This window comes from Pinus tabuliformis, chromosome 5_1 (genome assembly GCF_031772625.1).
Source record: "Pinus tabuliformis cultivar Carrire ecotype Pingquan chromosome 5_1, CPIR1, whole genome shotgun sequence".
Classification (NCBI taxonomy): domain Eukaryota; kingdom Viridiplantae; phylum Streptophyta; class Pinopsida; order Pinales; family Pinaceae; genus Pinus; species Pinus tabuliformis.
Window position 1 is genome coordinate 51489844 of NC_142305.1, and position 13427 is coordinate 51503270.

The 13427-nt window shown below is 41.6% G+C and overlaps 1 protein-coding gene across 1 annotated transcript; it reads right to left on the minus strand.

Moving 5' to 3' along the window:
• Window positions 1-7654: 7654 nt before the first annotated feature.
• On the minus strand, window positions 7655-13196 carry LOC149163410 (uncharacterized). The gene is made up of 2 exons (XM_089429117.1): window positions 12179-13196; window positions 7655-11727 (listed from the first exon to the last, which is right to left on the minus strand). The coding sequence occupies exons 1-2, from the start codon at window positions 13194-13196 to the stop codon at window positions 7655-7657; spliced, it is 5091 nt and encodes a 1696-aa protein (XP_089285243.1).
• Between the last annotated feature and the right edge of the window lie 231 nt (window positions 13197-13427).

A 13427-nucleotide genomic window follows, 5' to 3' on the forward strand; every position in this document is an offset into this window, starting at 1 on the left:
ACAGACCCTCGTGCTTAACTCCCAGATCCGGAGCTTTCCTGGTCTTCCTAACGCTGTTGGATTTACTCTCTTTAATCAGACTCTTATGTTTGACGTTTTGTGTGGCCTTGGAGAGTTAACTCTCCACTCGCCTAATCCAAGGCCCTAAAATCCTAAACTTGTTGGTGTAATAACTAAAACAAAAAGTTCTAGTGGATTTTAATTAAGCGCTTGATTTTATTAGGCTGTTCTTTAAGTCAAAGGTAACGGAAGTGAAACTTGTGGTGTTTTTAGGACGCAAAAAGAAACTATCCTAACTACATGCACATGCACTTTTTCGTTTCGATGAAGAGCAATTTCTATGAGGTTCAGATGTACTTCAAATTAAACAAATTTTTTTGCTTTCTTTTCAAACTCCACACTCACAAAAGCTAACAAAACTATGCATGCCTAAAAGAGGATGCAAAGCTATGCTAATGCAAGAACTATATGTGAATGCAAGATTTTAAGACTACTCTGCAAACAAAGAAGGAAAGTTGTTGCTTTACCAAATTTTGTCTTGCCACTAAAATGCTTAGATAGAAGATGATGTGTTACCAATCATTTCGTCCAAACAATAAAAACAAGTTCTAAGATAAAAACAAAGCACTTTCACTTCGCAAAAAAGGAAATCAAATGAGAAGCAAGTTTAAGAAAGCGAAACTCAAAAACTTTCAAAAGATTTTCTTTCAATCAAACCAAAAAGTCTTTTTCAAAGGAAAGCTCTCAAAAATACTGACACTAATGATTGATAAACAAGCCACCAAACACTTTTGTGAATTGACACCTTTCAAATGATGAAAACTCAACAAAAATAAAATGTGTTCGAAAACGCTTTTGACAATCAAAAGCAGCAATGAAAGTCCAAAATATCAAAAGACAAGTTTCAAGAAACTGGTAACAAACAAATTTCCCGAAACAAAGGAGTAAATGGTCATAAAAATGATTTCGTTAAGCAAACAAAAATGTCATGAAAACAAAATGGACACAAAGATTGAAGACAATCTTCCCACTCTGCCGAAACAGAGCAATCAAGATTCTTAAACAGGAATCTTGTGTGTCAAAAATCAATGACGCTTGCAATCAACGAAAAACAAGACTAGCACTCCTTATAACTAGAGAGAGTTCGAAACAAGATGCCCCCTGTTAAACAGAGAACTGTCACTGGGAATTGACTGTTTTAAACTGACCCAAACCACCAGACAAACATTCAGCAAAAGAAAAATTATAAATCTTGAAAATTATGTGATATACGCGCCTGCAATTATTTGCAGAATGCGTGTATACGCGACTGTAACTAAGGAAACCTGCGTATACGCGGGTTTACTTAGTGCAAATTGCGTATATACGCTTCTGTAATCCAGAAAAAGTGCGTATCTGAAGTCTTTCAAGAAAAATAAAAAAACACAAACTAAAAAACTGGAAAAGCTTGGAGTTCAAGAAAATATCAGACAGTCAGAACCAACAAACAGAGGGACTGAGCCTTGATTGGCTTGAGGACTACCCAAACTAGGAACAACAAGAGTGTTGTCCCCAGTGGAGTCGCCAATTCTGGTTGAAGGGAAAGTACCCCTAGGGTCCTTTGGGCTAAGACTCTACCAGACTGAAAATTGCTTATTCAAAGAAACACACACACACAGCCATCTTTTTTTACTTTTAAGCAAATTCTAATGTTTAGGGTACATACCTAAGGTCCTACGTTCGAGAAGACCGTTAGGGTGCAAACCCTTCTTGGAGTTCCCTTCTTCTTTCTTTGACCTGCAAGACAAACAAATCAAAGAACACAACAGTACATGTGCAAATACTTATATATAAATCATCTTCATGCTATAAAGTTAGTTATAAAAAATCTTTAAGTAACCTCTTTCATAAGAATTCAACACAAGAATTTCATAAGCATAAAGAAAGATTATTCGGGAACAAAGACGTGTTTCTTTATATATAAAGGCAAATAAAGTACATATATCGAAAAGATATCACCTGAACACCTTCAGCAGGCTCCAAGCAAGCTTCCTCCCGGATTCGTTCCAGCCTCCAGCCTCCAACAAGAGCTCCTTCCAAGTCTTACTCAATGATGATGTCAAGGATGAATGATCACCAATACACATGGAAACAAGGGTTTCCTATGCAAAATGGGGAAGTGCAGAATGCACCAAGGACTTCAGACCTGGTCTAAGGGAAAAATCTCAGCATAATAATCTTGCTCTCCTTTCTCTCTCCCCTTGGCCTTCCCTTTGATGTCTTTTTATACCCTCTCCAAAGTAGTTTTTTAGTTAGGAGTTGGTTGGGAACAGTTGGGCCACGGGCACTAACAGGTGATCCAGCAGGTAAACCCGCGATCACCGCCCGAAAAAGAGGAAATTATATTTTTTTAAGTGTTTTAATAGATACACGCGGGTTGGGTATGACATACCCGCGTGTACACGCGTTTAACACAGGGCAAAGTCGCGTATAGGGAATAAAACACTGTTTTTAAAATTTTTGGACCAGGTCTGGAAGGAGGGGTTGCCCTAGGCCATAAGTGCAGCATCACAAACCATAAGAGTGAGATTTGGAGCTATAACAGTAGGCATTTGGGGTTGCCTTGGTGGAGGAGGAGGCGATGGTTGTGGATGAGCAGGTGGTGGAGGAAAATGAGCGGGATGAGAGTTGTACTGGGGCCTCCACTCCTGATAAGGTGCATTCCACTGAGGCTGTGGCTGAGCATAAGAGTGAAATGAATGAGCAACTGGTTGGGCATAATATGGATCTGTGAAGGAACAAGGAGGAGGTGTGAACCAAGAAGGATGAGCAGGGGGACCCCAAGAAGGCATGAAAGTGGCTTGATAGGGGTCATAATAGGTCTCGGATGTACCTTGCACTTCCTGCTGATAAGATCTAGGTCCATGCGGCCAACTTTGGTTCATGTAATAGAGTGATTCAGTGGCTCCTTTGGCTCTCTGATATGCAGCTTTGAATCTGGGTAAGGAAGGGCACTGATCTGTAGGATGGTATTCTTCACAGACAAAACACACTTCTATGGAGTACAATGGACATTCGTTCCTAGGATGCTTTCTAGTGCACCTAGGACAAAAAATGACCAAAGCCCTCTTGGCTTCCTCTTGCTTCTGTTGGATCCGCAAGGTATCCAGTTGCATGGCAAGAAACTGCCTCATATCACTCTTGAAATCTTTGATCTGATTTTCAAATTCATCTTTGGATAAGGTACTGCTCCCAACATTTCTGCTTGTAGCCATTTGCTCCAGAGGAATGTTTTCTTCTTCTTCTCCCCTTGAGGTTCTTCAAATATGTCTTGCTGTCCACCTAAGGGTTCTTTAATCACAGCCATCGAAGAAGAGAGAGAAGGTTGGCTGTGTGAAACAGTGGGGGTGTTGTGCAATCATTTTTCTAACTTATCTCTACTCCTACAAGGCATGAAATGAAATATTTTTGGTTGATTTTTGGTTTTTTCTACTTCTACCTGCAAAACTGAAATAGATTGAACTACAACTAACTATCTTGCTAAAATGAAAATGCGGAATTGAAATGAAAGCAGGAAAGGACTAATCTATTTTGCTCAAATGAAATTGCAGGAATGAAATGCTAGTCTACGCTTGCAGAAATGAAATTGCAGAATTGAAATACTAATCTATGAAAGCGGGAAACGCTAATCTACTTTTGCATAAACGAAATTGCATAATGGAAATGAAATAAACTACTTAGCAGAAGGTTGTAGTGGAAAATAGAAGAAAAGCGACAATCACCAATACTCTGACGCTTCCCCGGCAACGACGCCAAAAATATGGTGGGCCCCAGTATTGTAGCAATAATGCTACAACTCCTGGAACTCCCTTCTTTAATTTTATCAACCCGGTAGTTCGTAACAAACTTGGAAGCGACGGTGCTGTATGCACAAGTACTAGCTCTTGCCGCAGCTGTCACTTGGTCAGCTGGCACAAGTCCACTAGGGGCTCAAGCCAACTTCTATGAGCTCTTAGAAGAATCTTTTTAACTGATGGACGAAAGCTAATTCAAAGGAAGCTAATCTACTTGCGGAAAGAAACTGAAAGCCAAAAAGAAATACAAACCCTAGCAAACCCTAATTCTACCAACTAGTCCTACTGATGCAAAAATGAGAATGCAAACTACGAGAAGAGATGCCATTACTTCTAGGAAGGTAAAATGCATGTGTCTAAGTTATCACTATCTGAAGAAAACATATTTTTGTATTTTTGATTAAGTTAGAATTATCATGCATGTGCTTTTAACTGGCTTTTTACTGTGCAGGGGTGGATCAAGGAGGAGAAATGCTTGGAAAAGGTTGGGAAGACTCGGAGAGGGTCTAAGGGATCCCTATCATCCTTTCAGAGAGTTTCACAAAGTCAGGATGCCATGCAACCGTGTTTATGAACTTCTACAGGAAGTCTGCAGGGGTTTCTACAGGAAGTTCTGTAATTCTTCTACAGGATGTTTCGTGATTGGGTTTTTGACTGATAGGTGAGTGGGAGAGAATGCATGAATGGGTAGGGAGGTAGGGTAGGGGCCTAGAATGACCCAATGACTGAGGGATGAGGTGATGAGAGGGTGTGGAAGTCTAGCTTGCATCAAAGAAGGTTTAGGCAATGGAAAGGCAAGAAGGTAGGGTTACGTGGCAAAAGAGCAGATGGGAGATGAGGAAACAGACTTGGTGATGGAGGAGCTGATCTGGACGAGGCTCAGATGAACGAGGAGGTGATGAAGGTGCCCTGCATAGTGTTTACCTGATCAAACCAACTACGTCTTGCATACAGTCAAAATATTAGATGATCTATCTAACAGTTTAATGAGATTAGTGAACAACAACCTTATTCATGACAAGAATCACGTACAGCATGTGAACAAAACATTATCAAAGAGATATAAACGCATGACTAACTCCTACCAATCCATCCTAAACATAAAAAGCTACTTCAACCATCAAAAGCAACCTAAGTAACAAAGCACAAATTAAATCTAAAGAGCAGACTTTATTTTAAGAATGCAGCGAACACACATAAAGATAAACAAGGGAGGTACTGGGCGCTTGAGATGGGCCCAACCCCAAGAGCTACAGCCTCCCAAGAGAGATTTAGAGCTGGTGCAAAGCTGGATTCATCTTTATTAATCAAGAATGAAGAGTTACATCAAAACTGTCCACAAGGAGAGCTTGAGAATGGGCTGAGAGCAAAGCTAGTCTATTGCCTACAAATCGAATTACAAAATGACTACAACAAGGCTATGAAATGACTAACTACTAGCTACTATCTACTGGATAACTAGCTAACATCCACTAGCTAACCAAAATTAGGCCCTAAGCCTTCTTATTTATACAAATTGAGGACCCAACAGTCCTCCTAAACTTTAGGGACTCGGCTGCCCAAAACTTGGAGTTAACAGTAGTCCTACTTGACTTGCTTGGCTGCCCTTGTGCTGATTGATTCGGTGGCCCTTGAACTCCGAGCTGATGGTGGAGAATTCGAGGTAAGGGCCCATAAATTAAGGGGACACCTTCCTACAAATCCTCTAGCTTGTTCTCCCACGAATTTGGCTGCCAAGTGCTCATTAAGACCTTCAATTTTGTCTCCAAGTTGACCAAAAAGGCTACACAAAGCACCCATTAGACTTGTTGGCATAATGACTAACCAAATTCACTCTATTAACATAAATATAATAAAAAACATGCAATAAACTAATGAGAATGGTGGATTAAGTCAAATTAGGAGGTTGAATGAGCCCAAATAATTGTCTATTTTTGGGGCTCATCACTCTGTACCGGCAATATAGTTTGAGAGGTGATTCATGGACAGAGGTGTCCTTGATTTGGAAATCTTTATTAGCAAGGGGAAGGTGGTCCAAGTCTAGGTGAGGAGTGGAAATTGGTCTGACATCCATGGAAATTGGGGCTGCGATTCTCAGTTCTTGTGGATTTGAGAATGGGGGAGGTAAATTTTCAGTCTTTTAAGGCAATGGGGGTTCAATTCTAGGTGGGTTTAAGTTACTAGAGTTTCTCCTTAATTTCAATGAAGAAAACTTAGTGACTAGTTTGGAAATTGACAGGGTTTTCAATGGATTCTGGCTTAAATACCTGGAATTGAAGAAAACTGGGTCTGAATCGGGTGACTGGTAATTTCGAAAGGTCGAAAAAGCTTCAAGCAGGATGGAAGGAAATCTAGGAGGTTTATGGCATCTTCAGGGTGCAATTGTACGTGGGTTGACAACTTTCGACATTCGCAAGTGCGTGCATAGAAGTTTACAGTTAACAAAATTATAAAAACAATAATTTGGGGCTTTTTTGGCTTTATGCACGAAAGTTAATTTGGTGGGTACAGGTGAAGAGTGGTCGTTTGTCATGTAGCGGGTTGAACAGTAGTTGTTTTGGTGTGTAGCGGGCTGGCAGCAAGTGGTTTGCCTCATACAACTTTTGGGCACTTGGCGGTATTGGGGGAAGGCTGCCCGATTCCATTCATTGAGTAACATGTTGCCTTGGGGGCCCAGTGGAAAACAACCCTTTTCGGGCGGGTAACGTTCAGATTTTATGCCCTTCCGAAATCAACACAGGCCGTCAGATGGGGAGGGGAGAGATCATGTGGTGGTCAGGCGATGGAGTTGCATGAAAGGTAATGGGGGGGCCCGGTGGGCATTTAAGCATGGCGGTTTTGGTTTAATGCGAGATTAAGGCGGGGGTTAAGGTATCAGGCGGGATTTAATTGGGTTTTTTAACTAACTTAATCGAGGATCGATTAGTTAGTGGGTCCGAGGTAGAAAACCTTAGTTTATATAATTAAACTGGGGAGGGATTAATTAATATTGCGGGAAACGGGTTTTTACTAGGGATTTAATAAATAAGTTAATAATTTAGTCAAATAGGTGGTAAAGGGGCACAATATCCCAAATATATTACCTCTCATGTTTTATTGCTTTCCGATAATCACATAAAGACTTAGGATATAGTGTTTTTATGGGTTTTTGATATGAAAATGAGTTATGTGGGGGGAACGAATACTTTTCCTAGTTAAAAGTGATTTAACCGTAGGAAAGAATATTATTTAGGGAAATGAATGAACTTGAAGGGGGAAATGAATGTTTATGAGGGGATTTGGTACTTATTGCCTCTAAGTCATTGAGCCGAGGATCTGGTCCCTCCAAAAGTTAGAGAAATGCTCTGAGCCTCTTTGACTTAGGGTTTTTAAGTACTTTGATCTTTATTTTGGGAAATTAGTTAAGTAAAAGGTGAAATGAATGGGGGAAATTAATTAATTGACTTTGATATCCATCTGCATGCTTAAGTGCCCATTCTTATTTGGAACTTTTATGATGAAAAAGATGATGCACCTGCTTTTGTCTAATCAATCATCAAAATTCTGCAACCTTTCTACTACTTACCCATCTACTCATCCTACCATTTTTACTTCTCTTTATTAGGGTGCATTTTAGCTAGCAAACCCTTATAAAACATTTTTATTTTTCTTTACAATAGTAAACTATCTAAATCTAAACTTATTACATCCAAGGGCTCATTTTTTTTTTTTTTTAACCGCAACGGATATTTTATTAAAGGATGGCCAAAGCCATATCAAGTTTTACAATTTCCTGTTTCTAAAAGAACAGATTTCTGCGTTTACAAGATCAACTTGTCCTTTCAAGGAATGGCTGCCATGTATGGTTCTCCTGCATCTATGCTGATCATGTTCTTTTCTAGATTACATCCAATATTTGCCAGGCTGTCTGCTTCTGTGTTTAATTCTCTGAGAATGTGGTAGATTTGAACTGAAGAGAAGTCCTTCAAGAGTCTATTTACTCTTGATATCTGTTTGTTCAATATTGGATCCTTGAGCCCTTTCTTATTTAATAGAGATTTTATCAGCAATTCTGAGTCTCCAAACACTAGGATTTCCTTTGGGTTTCCTTTACTGACCAGTTGGCAAGCTTTTAAAAGACTGAGGACTTCTGCCTGATTGTTGGTTTTAATTCCGAGACCCCAGCTGTAATCCTCTTTTCTTCCATTCGGGAAGTAGATGACCCCCCCAGCTCCTGACCTGCCTGGATTACCTTTTGAAGCTCCATCAAAGAAAATAGTGCATTTTCCTTGAGATTTCCACCACTTCTGGAAGTTTTCCAAAGTGTCTCGGATCTGCCAGTTTTCCTTGAGTTTTGGGCGGGTGATTAAAGAAGGGCTCGATGAAGGAATGTAATCACCCAGCCATGCTCTTTCTTCATCTCTTAGGGAGCTGTCTCTGACATTGGTTTGTCTCAGAGTTTCTATAAGTAGTTTCTTGGCCTTTTCTGCGACATTTCCTGCAGACATTTCTTTTTGATTAAAAACAATTTCATTCCGGGAGAGCCACAACTTCCAGCACACATATTTTGGAGCTGCAATCCACACCTTATACCAAAGAGTCTTTTCTGCGATGCTGTAGGGATACCGAGCTTTCCAAGACAAAAACATGTCTGTTATTGAACACTGCACCGGTGGGCTAACATTCAGTCCCGCCAAGAAGCTGGCCCAGGCCATCTGAGCATACTCACATTCAATGAACATGTGAGCTGAGGTCTCCAAGGCTTTTTTGCAGAACACGCATCGATGTGGACCTGCAATATTCCTTTTACAAAGATTTTCTCCAGTCAGTATTTTGTTATGAAACAAGGTCCAGAAGAAGAAATTGATCTTCGGGATGCTGAAGTTTTCCCAGATCTGCCTCCACACTGTTTCCGGGTGCAAAGAGTCCTTTTTGCCTTGCATCTGTAAGTACCCTTGCTTGGCTGTGTAAACCCCTGTTCGTCCCCAACCCCATGAATCTTCCTCGTCTTTGTGTACTGGAGTGAAGTCTGTGATTGCTTCCATGAAGTAGTTTAGCTGATTTCTTAGGCGTGCTGGTATGTTGGGCAGAGTCCAACGCTGCCAATTGCCTTTGTTATCCCACTCTGCAATGTCCTCGATTTTCCTGATTCCTTTTGATCTTAACCAAACTCTTAAATCTGCGATTTCGTTTATGACCGAAAGAGGAGGGTGCCCCATGATTCGGTCTCTCCACAGCAATGATTTTTTGCCGTTCCCTGGAATTTTATACAAATGTGTCCTGAAGAAGTCTAACCCTTTGCAACAAAGCCTCCAAGCCTGTGTTCCTCCAGGAGAAGGCGCTGGGTTATAGGAAATGATCGACCGATTTCTGAGATATTTTAAATTTAAGAGCTGGCTGATTGGATGCGTGGGTTCGGATATAAGCTGCCACAGAAGTTTGCAACCCAAGGCAAGATTTGCATGATGGGGGTCTCTGATTTGGAGTCCACCTTCAGCAATGGGACGCTTCACCATTTCCCAATTAACTAAGTGAAATCGATTGCTGTTCCCCTTCCCTCCGTTCCACAAAAAATTCCTCATTAAACAAGAGATCTGATCTGCGATTTGCCTTGGAGCCATTAACAAGGAGGCTTGGAAAGTGGGTAATGCTGAGAGCACCGAACGGATGAGAGTGAGCTTGCCGCCTGTGGAAAGCCAGATTCCGCCCCACGCTGCTATCTTTTTTTTAAACTTGGATATTACCTCCTCCCACAAATAATTTCGGTTGGATCCCATCGTCAACGGTAGACCAAGGTACTTTATTTTATCCCACTCTGCATAGCCTTTGAATCCCAATTCACTGGCTATCCTTTCAATAGTTTGTTCATCTGTATTCCATCCATATACTGCACTCTTCCTCTCACTGATAAGAGCTCCAGTGACATTACAGTACTTTTGGAGAATTGTCTTGAAGGATTTAGCAATTCTCATGGAAGCGCCCCCGAGCAAGAGTGAATCATCGGCAAATAGCGCATGGTTTACTGGAACTGCTCCTTGAACGATTCTTATCCCAGGAATGATGCCACTTTGTTGCTCCCGTGTCAATTTTCTGCTTAAAGTGTCCGCCATCAGAATATAGAGAAAGGGAGACAAGGGGCAACCTTGCCTCAGTCCCCTGGTGGCTTGAAAAAACTCTGTTGGTCTCCCATTTACCATTGGAGCTATCCAGATGTTTTCAATGCAAGCTTTAATAAGGTTTATGAATTCCTGCCTAAACCCAAAGGCTGCAAGCACCCTAAGCAGAAAGGAACGGTTAACACGATCAAAAGCATTACTCATATCTAGTTTAATAATCATACCTTGCTCTTTCCGAGAGTGGCTGGAATGGAGAGCCTCTTGGATTTGAATGACATTGTCCAAAATTTGCCTGCCTTTCACAAATCCTCCTTGGGCTGGAGAGATGAGTTTTTGAAGAAGAGGCTTAATTCTGTTTGCCAGCAGTTTAGCTACGATCTTGTATGATGTATTACAAAGAGAAATCGGCCTGTATCTGTCGAAGGATCCTGGGTTTGTTTCCTTTGGAATTAAGGCAAGAAATGTCGATTTTATTCCTCCACCCATTTTTGCCTTTCTCAAGGTCCCTCTTATCATTCTGAAGAGGTCAGTTTTGATAATCTCCCAACAAATTCTATAAAAATGTGCTGTGAAACCGTCGGGACCTGGGGCTTTGTCTGGCTCCATAGCCCAGACTATATTAGTTATCTCTTCTTCCGTTACAGGACTCATCAGAGAGTCATTATCTTCTTCACTGACTAGATTTGGAATGGCTGAGAGAAACTCCACTTCCTCCTCCTCGTTCCCATTACTTTCTGCACTCAGAAGATTCTGAAAGTGGTTTACAGCTGCTTCTTTGATTTGAGTAAATCCTTTATGGACCTGACCAGTGGTGCTGGTAATTTCTGATATATGATTTCGCGAAAGACGGGCCCTGCACTGTCTATGAAAATATGAGGTATTTCTGTCCCCAGATTTGAGCCACAGGCTTCGAGACTTTAAACGCCAATATTCCTCTTCATTTCTGAAGGAACAGAATACATTCCTTTGTGCAGATTTTTCATTAGCTAAATCTGTAGAAGAGAGATCTTTCTCCTCCATTTCAAGTTGTATTTCTTCCAATTGAAGAACTGCCTCCTTCCTCTGTCTATTGGGAGATTGCGTGGATTTCTTTATCCAGCTTTTGAGCGCTTTTTTTGTGTTTTTCATTTTTTGTTCCCACACATAGCTTGGGGAACCGAAAACATCAATCCTCCATGCTGCTTGAACTGTTTCTATAAACCCTTCTTTCCCTGCCCAAAGGGGGTTGAAGCGAAATGGAAGGGGACCTAGATCTTCTTCTTCTTTTAGGCATAAGAGGATAGGCTTGTGATCCGATGTGAGCTTTGGGAGAATCTTGGTGAATACTATTCTTTTGTCCATCATTAGAGAGCTGCTGATGAGAAACCTGTCCAATCTGGCAGAAATATGATTTTCTCCGGTTCTATTGTTTGTCCAGGTGTATTTGCCTTTCACTGGTTTGAAGTCTACCAAATCCCATTGCAGAATCAGGTTGCCCACTGTATTGATGAAAGGATCTCTAGACTGAATCCCTCCTTTCTTTTCTTTGGGATCTAGAGTTATATTCAGATCACCACCTATGACTAAATTTGAGGGGCTGATTTGCGCTATATAATCCAGAAGTGTCCTCCAACACTCTCTCTTTTCTTCATACTGAACAGGGACATACAAGTTAAACAGAGCGAGGGAAAGGTTGCTTACGGTGTGACGCAGCTCTGTGAAGATCCAATGTTGGGTTGCTAAGAATCGTTCTAGAGAGAAGTCTTTTGTCCAAAAAGTACCTATTCCTCCAGCTGTGCCTCTTGCACTAACAGCCTTTCCTGAGTCAAATTTCCATTTTGTAGCACTGGTGTTTAGAAGAGTTTCCCCTTCTATTTTGGTCTCTTGGAGCATTAGGATGTCCGCGGTCTCCATCTTCAATAAGTCTTTGATAGCCTCTGCCTTGTTGGGATTACCCAGACCCCTACAGTTCCAAGAGATCAACTGCATCATTTACCGCTTATAGGGTTAGGCCCTCCTCCTTTGGAGGCTCTAGGCCTGATATTCCTCCCTAGTGTCATTTCGATAGTAGCTTGACTGCCTAGGGTTTTTTGTCTTTCTGACTCCTCTTCTCTAGCTTCCTTGTTTGATCTTCTCCCAGCCCTTTTTGTTGACCTTTCAAATGTTTCATCATCTGATGATCCCATATTCTCTACAGTTTTCTTCTTTTTTTTATTATATCTGCGTATGAAGGGGAAGAGATATTGCATGAGTTGGGGATTGGGTTATTACCTGGTTCTGTAGTTTCAATATTCTCCTGCTGTGGGGGTTCTTCTTCTCCTGCTTCCAGTGGATCTGAAGGAGGCGTGAGGATTTCAAAGGGGTTTTTGTCCCCCTCATTGCCTTTTTTTTCACTACTGCCAGCGTTTTGATTACTCGTGCTTCCATGGTCTGCTTTGTTCTCTGTCCCTTTTGCCTTGTTTTTGTTATTCTGCCTGCTGAATGTTGTCTTCTTTGCCTGTTTCCATTGTTCTTCTTTTTCTTTCTCTGATGTCTCCTCATTTCTTTTTTTGCAGTATCTTGCAAAGTGCCCGTATTCATGACAGAATCGGCACTTGAATGGCAGCTGTTCATAATCTAGCTCTTGTATGTGTGTCCAGTTTGCCACCGATAACTGAATCGCTTCGGGTAATCCTGTTTCCAAGTCGACCTCCACGCAAATCCGTGCACAAGAGTACTGATCCTTCCTTGGGGCCTGGTCTATGTATTTTCCCAGTGCATTTCCAATGGATTGGAGGGAGCTTTGATTCCAGCAATGCAGAGGCAGATGCGGGAGGCGCACCCAGACAGGAACCGCCTTGGGTACGTCTTGCGCTGGATCAAAATCAGTGGACCATTTGTTCAAGTAGAGACCTTGAGGCCCCATGAAATAAGGCCCATTTCTGAAAATCAGGCCTCTGTCCTCTGTGCTGTCAAACAAGAAGACAAAAAACCCTTTGCCTACAAAATAGATCTTGATTCCTTCGTTTACCAAAGGTAGCCAATTCCTTTTGACCCATTCTTCGACTGCTCTCGGGGATGGCCACAAACCGGTGAACTGACCGATCAGACCTTTTTCTGCAAGATTTAGCGCGGATCTGCAGATTTCCTCCTCAGGCAAAGCTACCTTGGGTATGCTATCCAGTTTTTTGACGAATTTTTGCTGCTGGCCAGAGGCCTGACGCTTTCCTGTTGCTGAGACGAGAGCCTTGAAGGCTTCGATCTCCGGAGGGAAGGGGGGAGGGGCCGCAGGGCCGCCTCCATGCTCCATGAGGGAGGGCGCAAGCGGGAACTCTCAGCAGACGCGCTAGGGTTGCAGACGCGTCCGTTTTCCTTAGAGATGGTTTTACTATCAAATTTTAACACAAGGCTCAAGCATATCAATTCAACCTCATTTTGACATCAAATCAATTCATCACATCCAAGGGCTCAGTTTAAATAGTTGAGCTCCTTTTATTTACTCTACCTATCTACTTATCTGCCAAGATTAATCAGTTTGGTC

Bases quoted from the DNA above. Each gene is read 5' to 3' on its own strand.
- LOC149163410 (XM_089429117.1), bottom strand. From the start codon at position 13,196: ATGGAGCATGGAGGCGGCCCTGCGGCCCCTCCCCCCTTCCCTCCGGAG. The intron at 11,728-12,178 runs GTAATAACCCAA...AATTTGACTCAG, and splicing joins TATTGAAACTACAGAACCAG to GAAAGGCTGTTAGTGCAAGA.